General features: G+C 32.4%; 1 protein-coding gene and 1 pseudogene across 7 annotated transcripts; one reads left to right on the top strand and one right to left on the bottom strand.

The window, feature by feature from the left end:
• The first annotated feature begins 2,518 nt into the window (after positions 1–2,518).
• On the top strand, positions 2,519–8,752 carry LOC111290539 (uncharacterized). Of its 6 annotated transcripts, none has more exons than XM_089768152.1 (6): positions 2,520–5,363; positions 7,016–7,303; positions 7,409–7,625; positions 7,713–7,768; positions 7,957–8,080; positions 8,187–8,752. In XM_089768152.1, exon 1 carries the CDS (start codon positions 3,248–3,250, stop codon positions 5,285–5,287), a length of 2,040 nt encoding a protein of 679 aa, XP_089624278.1. In that variant the 5' UTR covers positions 2,520–3,247; the 3' UTR covers positions 5,288–5,363; positions 7,016–7,303; positions 7,409–7,625; positions 7,713–7,768; positions 7,957–8,080; positions 8,187–8,752. The 6 variants fall into 6 exon arrangements, with proteins under 6 accessions (XP_089624282.1, XP_089624281.1, XP_089624278.1 ...); XM_089768154.1 differs by having other exon boundaries at positions 7,419–7,625; positions 8,187–8,491; XM_089768153.1 differs by having other exon boundaries at positions 7,388–7,625; positions 8,187–8,491.
• LOC111290540 (uncharacterized) lies at positions 8,661–11,495 on the bottom strand (annotated as a pseudogene). Its single transcript, XR_016346428.1, has 4 exons — positions 11,278–11,495; positions 10,317–10,559; positions 9,771–9,984; positions 8,661–8,932 (listed from the first exon to the last, which is right to left on the bottom strand). The product of XR_016346428.1 is annotated as an uncharacterized LOC111290540 (transcript).
• Between the last annotated feature and the right edge of the window lie 1,471 nt (positions 11,496–12,966).

Genomic DNA, 12,966 nt, shown 5'->3' with positions numbered 1-12,966 from the left:
GTTGGTAATTAACAAGTCTCTTTAAAAAAAAAAAAAAATACTTGGAGGTTGCTCCTGGTACCAAGTTTCAAGAATTACAAATTTAAAATTAGAGGTTGTAATATTGAATTCTGTTTGTCCATGACATGTACAACTATATAACTGTAATAGAGGAAGACCAACAGAATATTCCTGCACAGTATTCCTTGACAACATCTCTAATAATTACATTTAATATTTTTATTTATAATATCATTTTAATTTATTTCATTTAACATTTTTCTTTATAATATTTTTCTTTTTACTTTATAATAATAAAAATTTTTCATTTGATCTAAGTACTAAATAAAATTTTTAAAAATATTAAATAAATTTATAATTATACATGAAAATAATTCATTAATACCATTTAACTTAATATATTGGTCATTTTATCTATTCACAGTATATAATTTCATTAGTCAATTTTGCCAAACGTAAATTAATGCATCTTTTAATCTTACTGTTATTATTAATAATTTCACATTTATTATTATTTTTAATTTTATTAGTCAGTTTTGCTAGCATTTATAAGGTGCGTGTGGATGAAGTATTTAGAAGAAGAATTTCGTTTCAATCAATATTTTCAAAAATCTAATAATATTTAAATTTTAAATATTATATTAAATATTTTATTATAATTTAAAAATTATTTATGATATCAACTTTACAAGTAAAAATAAAAGAGAATTTCAAAATTTAAGTGAAATATTAAAAGGGAATTTGAGGTGTTCAAATTCCACCTAAATAGGTGGTATTTCAAAATTCTTCCAAAATTTCCATGTCTTTGCTCACGTGGTGCATAACAAATTATAAAAATAAAAAAATAAATATCATTTTATTTTTAATATATATGTTTTATTTTTATATTATTAATGATATTTATATTTTTTAAAATTTAATGATTTTCATATTACATATTTTCTTTATACATATATGCCTTTTATCTTTAATATCATTATTCTTCGTAATTGATTTTTATCTCATTAAATTTTAATAAATTAAAATTTTTTTAAAAAATATTATTCAAATAAAATAATTAAAAATTCTAATATTTTGACATAATGTATTTTAAAATATTTTTATCTTCACTTTCTTCAAAAATTTAAAACTTTCCATCCAAACCCATTGTTAAATTTATTTTATAGCGGCTTAGTTTGGGTTTTTTGTTTTTTAAATTAATACTAAGGAACATTAAAATAACGAAATGGATTTCGGCCTTTTGGCTTTATTTTTCCAAGACCAAGTCGCTTTGCCATGTTCCACGTCCTTGCAGAGTTTGAACGGCTTCTCTTGTAAGCGTGTCGCAGCAGCCGTTTAATTAATCACCGATTAGTTTTTGACAATTGGCATCTTAAATAAAGAGGATAAGTTAAAAAATGGGAAAATAAATCTTCCTATAGTACAAATAATGAGAAATAAATAAAAAATAAAAAATAATTTAAAATTATAATATTCGATTTAATTTGGATTGATTTTTTTATTTAATTTAAATTAAATTTAAATATTGTTTTTATATATTAAATTTAGATAAAATTTTTAATCAAAAAGTAAAAAAATAAAAAAAATTGAATTAATTATATATTTTCATTAGTTTATATATTTTAAATTTTAATAAAATAAAAATAATTATTTGATATCTAAATTTATTTAAATTATTAAAAATTTTAATAAAATAACATATATAAAATTAAATTTAAAAAATTAATGAACCAATCGAATCAATAAAATTAATTTCAAATTGGATAATTTTTTAAAAAAATTGATATAAATTTGAAATTAAATTTTAAAATTTTATAAAATTATGTATTATCCAAAAAATCAATCAAATCAAATCCGATTTAAATAAAAATCAGTATCACCCTTACAATACTAAATATTTTGCTTTTGATATTTATCTCTATAGTATCAAATTGGAACCATTTAAGGCATTCATAGCTAAACTTAGGTTATCATCTCATTTCTTGAACTTTTTTCGTTAGATAAGCCCTTTTTTTTCCCCAATAATTAGACTTAGATAGACAATTGGCTACAATACAAATTTCTGGATTTTTTTTTTTTTGTTTTATTCATAAAGTGATGTAGTTATACTAATATATACATAGAAATAGTCATCATTACTTAACACGGTTTCATTTATAACATTGATTGAAATTCGTAAATCAAAAGATTAATTACAGGGGCCAAATAAAAAAGTAGAAAAAGTGTTGATTTGAACAAATTTAATTGTTGGTAAAAAAATTAATTTAATAGTGAAGAGATGAAGAGAGTCATGATTAGGAAGTTTTCGACTATTCCCTTTTCCTTTTCCGTGCATTAGCTCCTCTTAAACTTTTGCTTTTTAATCATTGCCTAAGACCAATGATTTTTTTTTTCTTTTCACTTTTCCTCGTTGATCATGAACTTCTGCCGTCCATACCAAAGACAAACTTTTGCTGCTGCATGCTAAATTTTCCGGCTGAATAACACCTCAACAAAATTATGGACACCAAACAGACTTGACTCTAAATGTAAGCAACAAAAAAGTTAAAAATAATGGATTTTGGAGATGGGCGTTTTTATGTTGTTTTTGTTTTTACAATGGTGGTCCCCTAGTCACAATTAGTCCGGAAACTTACTTGGACTGAGGCAGAGAGCGATTCAAAGGAACGGGGCCAAGTGTTTAGGACCACAAAACCTTCAGCTTCAAGTAACTTAAAAAGCTTTCTAAAGAGGCCTTTTTTCAGCCAACAACAAAGATCGATAATTCTGGCAAAACTAAAGGCGGTTCTGTCGTCCACTAATACATTGTTGCTTTCTGTTTCCCGCCTCTACCGTTCCAATGAAATAATAATAATAATAGAAATAAAAAAACTACAACTAAATCTCTGTTAGGAGAATGACCCTAATCAGATTCAGTTCAAATGACCTCCTACCAGAGATCTAGTTCGAATATGAAAATGACCACCGCCGTTAATTTCTTGGTACTGTACACGTGAATTTCCTCCATGGTGATGATTTGATGTGGCATTTACAGTTTGATCTTCAAGATCAAGGGGCTGATGGGGGTTGTGGAAATGAAGGATAACGGCCCTGAAGCTAAAGTGTAACTACACAGAATAGGGAAGATGAGGTCAACTTGGAAAAAATGACCTGTTCAACTGACTTTACTCATCAGCCAACCTGCTTAAAGCACAAAACATGTAAATAAAACAAATTAACGCATCCATCAGTAGGGTGCAAATACCAAATGGTGCTTATAAAAACCATGAAGGCTGATTTGAAAGAAACCAACAATAAAGAAAAGGGAGGAGAAACCAATGAGAAAATATCAAGATCCATGAGGGAAGAAAACAGAAAAATGCAATCCTCTTGCCTAAAAGAGGTATCACAAGTATGCCTCCATGGCTGCTGTCCATCCCCTTTCCTCAGCGCACATGAGCCTCAGAGCAAACCCTCAAAACTCACAAGCTCTTCTGCAGCTTGTCGCCGTGACTTTGCATCGAAAACTACTTCCTCTATTTTCCCAAACACCCATTTCACCAACCATGAATCTCTTCCAACCGTGCAAGAATCATTTGCTGAATTCACCGAGGCTTACCCGCAGTACTCTGACACCTATCAAGTTGACCAAATACGGGCACAAGAGTATTATCATCTATCGCTCTCCAACCATACCTGCCTTGATTATCTTGGCATCGGCCTCTTCTCCTATTCCCAACTACAAAAACATGAGTCTTCAACATATCGAATTGCCTCTTCTTCCTTCCCTGTGCCACCACAATCACCTCCTCTAATTTTGGATATTCCCTTCTTTGGTGTGTCTTACAAGACAGGAAATCTCAAGACACAGCTACTTCATGGTGGACCAACTTCAGAGCTGGAATCTGCGATCAGGAAGAGGATCATGACTTTTCTTAAAATTTCAGAAAATGATTACTGCATGGTTTTCACCGCAAACAAGACATCAGCTTTCAAACTTCTAGCAGAATCTTACCCCTTTCAGTCTAATAGGAAGCTTTTAACAGTGTATGATTATGAGAGTGAGGCCATTGAAGCCATGGCCAATAGCTCCGAGAAAAAAGGGGCTAGAGTTCTGTCTGCAGAATTCTCGTGGCCAAGACTGAGAATTCAGTCATCAAAATTGAGAAAAATGGTTGTGAGCAAGGAAAAGAAGAAGAAAAAAAGAGGTCTTTTTGTCTTCCCACTTCATTCCAGGATGACTGGAGCCAGATATCCCTACCTCTGGATGAGCATCGCACAGGAAAATGGATGGCATGTGTTGATCGATGCGTGTGCGTTAGGACCAAAAGACATGGACAGCTTTGGCCTCTCACTCTGTCATCCAGACTTTCTCATTTGCTCTTTCTACAAAGTTTTTGGAGAAAACCCCTCAGGGTTTGCATGCCTCTTCGCCAAGAAATCAGCCATTCCGGTATTGGAAACTTCTACAAGTTCAGGGATGGTAGGTCTTATCCCAGCTGAGAAGCTGTTTCGTTCAGCAACTGAATCTCCAGGCACTGACACAGAAGTTGATAAATTAGCTACACCAGGCTCCATCTCAGGCCCTGTTCCTGTCCAAGCTTCACAGTCTGGAAGACTTGAGGATGGGAAAACTTATAAGATTCAACATGCAGAAATTACTGAAAAACTGAAAGGGTTGGGAATGACCGAAATTTCAGAATCAGAGAAGCCTATTGAGATAATTCAAGAGGATAATCTTAAAGAAAAAGGAGAGATCGAATGCAGGGGTTTGGATCAGGTGGATTCATTAGGACTGGTAACAATTAGTAATAGAGCAAGGTGCCTCATCAATTGGCTTGTGAATGCTCTGCTGAAACTCCAGCATCCTAACACAAAGGGGATTCCCCTGGTTAGAATATATGGTCCAAAGATAAAATTTGATCGGGGAGCGGCAATCGCATTCAATGTATTTGATTGGAAGGGAGAAAAAGTCGAACCTGTTCTTGTACAGAAGCTAGCGGATCGAAGCAACATTTCTCTTAGCTATGGGTTCCTACACCGCATATGGTTTGCAGATAAGTATCAAGAAGAAAAGGACAAAGTCATTGAGAGAAGAAGGAATGAAGCCAGGGTTAAGGATGGAAACAAGAGAAAAGACAAAAATGATATGGGAATAGCTGTGGTTACTGCTGCATTGGGGTTCCTAGCCAATTTTCAGGACATTTATAAGCTTTGGGCTTTCATTGCTCAGTTTCTGGATGCAGACTTTGTGGAGAAGGAGCGGTGGAGGTACACAGCTCTGAATCAGAAAACTATTGAAGTTTAAGCTCTAAAGTCATTTCTTTCGGAAAATGAAAGCCAAATTTGTTGAGTACGGAATCTGAATTGCAAGAGGAACTGAGGTATATTCCCCCTTTCTTTTTTTTTTTTTTTTTGGGTCTTTCAAGTTGATATATGGTCAGAATCGCCACCAGATGATGTTGCATAAAATATGCATTTTCATTTCATTCTTGTATTCTTCTATGCACATTTCAACGACAGAAAATCTACACTTGATAAGAGCATAAGATAATTAGCATCCTTGATCGCTGTTTCTGTCCCAAAATATGTCCTCTGCTCACCTCTGTCTATTCTGTTTTTCTGCCATTCAGATATTTGAATACCTTTGCACAAATTTGATGACAGTTTGTACATTATAATTCTACTTCCCTCTCATATACAATTTTTTATTAGACAGATAAGAGTAGCAAGTACAAGAAAACAAATAAACCGACAAATTTTATTTTGGTACCCTCCGCACTACCTTATTGGTTAATTCATTGAACCCAAAATTTGGCTCTAGAGAGGAAGAGTAATTTTCAAAATTTTCGAAGTCTAAATTATTTTCCCATCCTAGCTCATATTAGACTAGTCCGAGTAATTTATTTGATGTGTGTATAAGACTAAGAGCATTTCACCTATAATTCTTTTTACTACAACCTTACAATTATCCTATTATAATAAAAATTATGTAGGGATCTAGTATTTATAAGTATGAAATTCATATAAAATTTTGATAAACTTCACACAATTTTGAATTGTGATTAACTAATTGTATCACAATAATCATAGGTGATATGCTTCAATAAGATTAGCTTCAATACCTAAAATCGGTTAATTAATAAAAGATTGCTGTCTGATAAATTTAATCAACTGTCCAAAACATTGTTGTTTTAGAATGAATGTGGGAAAGATCTTTCATATTTGTCAGTGAAAGTTTGCATCCTCGAAGCTACCTTAATGAGCTGGACTGTTGCACTTGATTTCTTACCTCAAAACAGGCGGGCTTAAAAGAAGTTAAGAGTATTGCAGCTGCATTTTCACACATTTAAAAAAGCTCTTCAGCTTATCCAAAGACAATGTATTTTCTTCACCAGGTACTAGTTAGTAGTCAACATTCACTCCCATAAAACTCTCATTAGACTCAAGTTATAGGAATTGCCCAGTAACGTTTATTTGGAGAAAGCTACATCCTACTGCCTTTCAATTTTCAAGCATAGTTTTATCAGCCAATGCGCCCCATAGTTTCTCGAATGGCATAAAGCCTATTCGAGAGAATTATTATAGCAGCCAGTTATTAGTATAAGAAACTGTGTCCCATGAAACGTCACAGGAAATCGACTGCATGCATTTTTATACTTCAATTCTTTTGGTCATAGTTAGCAGGCTATAATTTAAGAAGGCATGTACCTCAGCTAATAAACTTTTATCCGTTTGTAAAATGACATGTTCATAAAAACTGCATGTTCTGCATTAATTTTCTTATAATGCCCTCTTTTTTTATATATAAAAAAGAAAGCAGGTTTTTGGTAAAAAGACTATGTAAATTCATAAGAAATTGAATTCATGTATGCTATTGACCAAGACGAGTTGAAGCAGCTGGTGACTTGTGAGAGTGAACAAATTTAAAGGCTGATAAAAGAACCTTTCTTGAGCTAAAGGAGAGAGAATACATTGTTGAAAAGGACACTATTGTCTCAAGGAGTTTAACTCAATTTGTAAATTGCTTTTGCAGTTTGTTTTTAATGAAAAATGTATTTGAAGTCGTCAACGAGCAATAAGTAATAGTAGTAGAATTATGAGGCTACGAGCGAAAGAAGGAAAACGACACGGTCGGGGTAGTTGCTGGGGGCAATAAAAGAGTGTGGTCAGTAGGTCACTGACGACAAGCACAATCGCGTGGGCAAAACGAGAAAGGAGGTGGTTGGGGGTCATTTGGGGATTACCTGATTAGCCATTTGTCTATCTGCCTTTCCAGACCCAGTCCACGTTGGCTGGAGAAATGGCTTCCGGTCCCAAAAATGTAGGAATAATTTTTAGTTTGTATTTTCATTTTATTAAAGCTAATTCAACCGAAAAAGTTAACAAAAATACTAGTATTGGTTAGTATTATCAATGTTAATTATAGGATGCACCAGAGGCACGTGACGATGCTAGCAAAGGAAAATACACCGTTGGGCTTGGACAAGATTGCTTGGCTTTTTTTGGTACGGAAGTTGAAGATGCTATCTCCATGAGGCAATTCCATTTTCAATCGATGCCTTCACATTTCCATCTGCCAGGACACAATTTTAAAATTCTTCTGCTACATGCTGATTATTGTGTTTTATTCTTCTTGTTGTAAGGTAGTGAAGTTTACAATTCTGATCAATTTAATTTGATTAATTCTATTTTCTTAGTTTTAATTATTTATATTTTCTCTGGATCTGCAGCTAGTTCAGAAGTGTTTTACTCGGCTGTTCTTCAATGGTTTCTCAAGGAATGTCAGGTTTGTATATTTACTAAATTTGTAATCACATTTCTATGCCATGGTCACTACGTATACTCCCATGAATCTTTCATTAACTCTCATCACATTTTCTTATATTCGTTCTACGCATTATCTACATTCCATTACCAAATAGATGGCTATTTTTTCAAAAAAACTTCCGGTAATTTTCCTTGTACTGATAACAGTTTCACAGTAAAAGGCAGCACTGGATGCTCATTATTATGATCAAATATGTCCTGAAGCAGAGAAAATTATACTAGACACTATACGATCGAAATGCTTCCATTAATGACCCTAAAGTGCCTGCTGGTATTCTCAGGATGCTCTTTCATGACTATTTCGTATTTGTAATTTAGTTTACAATTGTATAGCGTGTCTGAAGTTTACTTTGGTTGTTTGAAAAATTAATTAAAAGGGGTTCGATGCATCAGTGTTACTAGACTCAACTCCACCAAATGAAGCAGAGAGATGGTCCTCCCAATATTAGTGTTAGTAGGATTCTAACACTGTTCATCCGTCCAAGCTTGGCTGCGTAATTTTAGTTCAGTTCATGACATCGACCTTAGTATTAACACCGAAGTTGCAGAAACTGAGGAAGAAATGCCCTAAACCAAACAAGGATCGCAATGCTGGACAGTTGTTAATGACTACTACAAACAACCTTTGGCAGGAAAAGGTGTGTTCGGATCTGATCAAGCACTCTTTAGTGACTACAAGACAAGATGAATTGTTGAATCATTTGCCAAGGATCAAAGTTCGTTCTTCAGAGAATTTGCAGCAGCAATGGTGAAACTGGGAAACGTAGGGGTGATACAAAATGGAAAAAGTGAGATTGAATTGCCGAGTGGTAAATTGAGGCTGAGAGAGAAATAACAAACGAGGGCGGCAATAAGGCAAAATTTTCCTAGATTTCATTGTGTGAATCAGATTAATAATGACATGATGTCCTTTTGAATTTAAATAAACTTGAATTTAAGCAAACTATGAAATATCCAATAGCATGAGCTCTACTTTAGCATGTCAAAAACTGTAACTCCTCAAGCAAAAACCACATCTGATGGGAAAACATACTTGATACCCTTGGAGACATTTTTGGGCCTCGTGCAGCATACGTTTGTCACCATGAATGTGTAGGAGAGCCATTCCTTCAGCAGGAGCTATCTGCGAAGTTAATATTACATTAATAAAGGATATCCCAAAGTAAGCCTGATTTAGGATATTTATAAGCAGCACACTTAGACTAGATAGAGACTGATTTAGGACTTAAAGTTTAGGTTCAAACAATAAAAATAGGAAGAATAAGACTTGGAAATTTTGTTGATATGTGTACATAAACAATCAGAAAATTAGGAAGAAGAAAACAAAAATAATTTAGGTGAACTATGAAAACTGAAATCTAGGAACACAATAACTTCAGAAAACACACTTAGGATTAGGGAATCACTCCCTAAGAATGCATCACACATTCAACACAAATTTAATTAATTTCTTTCCACATAACACTACCAAGCACACAAAAATCTCCCAAATATATATGCAGTCAAGGTTTAGGCAGCCTGCTATAGTCATGATTAAATGACAAGAAGTAGATAATAACTTAGGTAGGCCTGCTATAGCCAAGACTGGAAGACAGCCAGCATCTTCATAATGTCCTAGTATGTTGGATACAGCTTTTACTAAGTGGCAGCAAGCACCTTAATGATGATCAGCCAACATTCCACTTAAGTGGTAAGGTTTTTTACTTGGGTGGCAGCATGTGAATGCCAGGTAGCAAAGCAAATTCAGCTTTAGAATCTTGCTGTATTATGATATTTGGATTGTTTTCCTCGCCCCTCCTCCTATAGACTTTACTAGGTTTCCATCTTGCATCAGAACCATACAGCTAATCGAATAAGAATTAAAAAACTTAAACAAAATAAAAGGGGGGAATTGCTGTTTGGGGAGGGGGAGAAATGAAAACAATATGAAAATGAAAAAAAAAAAAAGGAAAAAAATTTACCTCTGTTACAACACCATTCCTTGAACAATAGAAGACAGTCCCCCCTCCAACTAGAGGCTCTGATGCAGAATCCTTCAGGTTGCTTGAATCACTTTTACCTTTGGTTTTAGGACCACCACTTAAATATATTAACAAAGCATAATGGGTGTGCTTTCCCTCTCCAAGATCAACACTTTTGTCAATATGTTGTCCGAAGAGTTAACCAACCTTATACCTTGAAGTAGAATATTGATTGCATGGTAAATACTAAAAACTGTGAAGTCAAAAACAAAGTTCAGTATTCTGTATACACTAAAGAAGCAAATTACACAGTTAAATGTTTGAGAAACCTTTGGAACACATCATAGTCTTTTATACTCCAACAAAGTTGCTACTTCAAATTCGTAAAGTTACATATGAGATTTGCATGTCAGCTTGGCATAGCAAAATAATTCTCCACTCTTCAAGAAGCATTTCAGAGCTAGAAAATCTAACATCAACTGCCCATAAATATTCTATTTATTCACATAAAATAAGTAAAAATTTAAAGGAAAAAATTAAATATACCTGTAAAATCTAATATTTGGATTCAAGCCAACAGCAACTTTCCCCCTAATTTAATATCACAGAATAATTTGCAGAGTCCAGACTGCCATATAGTATCTGCAAGAGCCGGATCATTAACAGATACTCTGTCATTGTCTTTGTAGGCTTCACTTTCAGTTGGACCAAGACTTGGTGTTCAAAACCAATAGACTCAGCAGTTTTAATAAATGCCTTTGATTCTGCGAAGGTGAAGAAATTATGCACCTGCATATCTTAAAAACAGTAAAATAAATCATTACCATCCAAGAATTTCAACAAGATCACGTTCCACCAAAACGCAGTTTCTCACTGTAACTTATATGAGCCAGAATTCAAGAGCAAAAATTTAATGCCTAATAAAGATAAAGTGTGATTTCCACATCATTTTCTATTGAAAAGTTCAAGTCTTGACTCTTGTACATAGAACATTTCAAAGTAAAATCGTATTCAATTTAAAGCAAAGTCCACATGAAAAAAATTCCAATAAAGATAAAAACACATTTCAAAACCAAATTCAACTAAATTTGATCCACACTCGATCTAAACGTCTTATGATCAAATTAGAATTAAAAAAGAAAAAAAGACTTTTATGAGCCCATTTCATTAGACCAAATGAACAAGCAGCTAAAACATCTAAACCAGAGTTAAGTTTTATTAACTTTTCGAACAAATTTCACCCTTACAAGAACCCACATATGAAGCAATTGAAAGTTTGAACCTTTTAACAGATAATTAGACAATAACTTTACAAAAAATTTGAAGTAGGCATAAATGTAATCATTAAAACTGTTTATATTTGGAACTACCGATCTTTCTTACCATAAAAAGAAAACATGATTCATAATCCAATATCTAGTAATCTGGAGATTAAAGTAGCAAAATTGGAGATGAAAATGGGAAAAGAAATTAAAAAAAAAAAAAGTGAAATTGAAGAGAAACGTACGGTGAAGAGATCGTTGTCTCTAAGGGCATGATCTGCAGATTCAGTTTGGGTTTAACAACAGGCCACTTGGCCATATTTGTTGTAGGTTTCTTGTTATCTGCTATTCTTCTGTCCCCCATTTTTCTCCTCTTTGGCTTTTTGTTACGACTGCCTGTGCCATTCAAATCAAAATTGCGTTTAACCTTTTAAGTTGGAAGATAATTTGTTTTGTTAAAAAATAGAATACTACAAACTCAGAAGCCCATTACACTTTCTTATTGTGGACCTTGGCCCACTTCGTAATCCAATATCTAGTTGGTCAACAAACAAACGTTTTCTTTTTTTTTCTTTCCTTTTTTATATGAAATTCATCTTTGAAACCATTTTTTTTTTTTTAAGTCCATACTCTATTTCTTTCCCGTTTGAAGAGAAATGTTTTTGATAACAAAATGGAGGTGCAGTCATGTCAAGTCAACTTCAGTATGTAGGCACAGTGAAACCGACGTAATTGGTGAAGCATGCTTTGGACCCTCACCGTCCCATTGCGTCTCTCTCCCCCCCCCCCCCCCCCAAATGTGAACTGTGAAGTCTTCCCTTCAACCCGGCCCCACACCTCTAAAGGAATCAGTTACTTAACCGTAGCCACAAATTCAAAAGCGTAGCTAAACGTAATGGTCACATTCACATTCTTTCTTTTTCATTTTCTTTTTGGAATGCCCTTTGAGACATTGATTGCACATCCATAGTCGTTTCATACTATGACAAAATGGTAATGATTCGGTTAATTTTTTTAAAATATTATATAATATTATAAAATTATAAAATTTAATTTAATTTTAATTAAATTTTTATATAATTCAATTCAAATCGAATTAAATTTTATTAATTTAATTTGATTTATTAATTTTTAAATTTTTAAATTTTATATATTATTTTAATATATTTAAGTAGATTTTAATATAAAAATAAAAATTTAATATATATATAATTAAAAAATATATATAATTCAGTTAGATTTGATTTTTTTTTTAATTTTTTATCTTTCAATCTAAAATCTGACCTAAATCTAATATATACATTTTATATCCAAATTTAATCCAAATTGAATAAAAAAAATTAATTCGAATTGAACCAAACACTATAATTTCAAATCAATTTTTAATTTTTTTGATTTTTTTCTCACCCCTACTATGACATAATTTAGAATATATAGTATAATACAAGTCTTGACAAACTAGAATTTAATTTCCTTTTTTAAAAAACTTTAAACTCCTTTTGGAGCAACAAATGTTTCTACCTAATAATTTTGTCAAAAGTTTTTATGATTTAATTTTAATAGCCATTTACCATCTTTTCATGTCCACTGGTGTGATATCCTTGCTTTGCTTGGGTTGATATTTAATAAGTTAATATGTGTTAATTAGTAATTAAGTTAGAAACTATATTTATAATACTTACAAATAAACATTTAAAAAAATAGTTCAAATAATTATAACAATAATTACAAATGAAAACTTTATTTGAATATGCATTAACTACCCATAAAAGTATGGTATGCAATAATTAAAATACAATTATAATAAACATTTTGCAAAGAGTAAAGTGTTTGATATCACTGTTCTTTATGAGAAAAGCAACCAATATTCACACAATTTCTTTGCATTTAAGCTGATATTTCTTAAGATATTTACAACAACTATCAAAAAACAA

The sequence above is a fragment of the Durio zibethinus genome, chromosome 11 (genome assembly GCF_047325235.1).
Source record: "Durio zibethinus cultivar Kanyao isolate XHJ-2024 chromosome 11, ASM4732523v1, whole genome shotgun sequence".
Taxonomy (NCBI): domain Eukaryota; kingdom Viridiplantae; phylum Streptophyta; class Magnoliopsida; order Malvales; family Malvaceae; genus Durio; species Durio zibethinus.
This window is presented reverse-complemented; position numbering and strand designations above follow the sequence as displayed.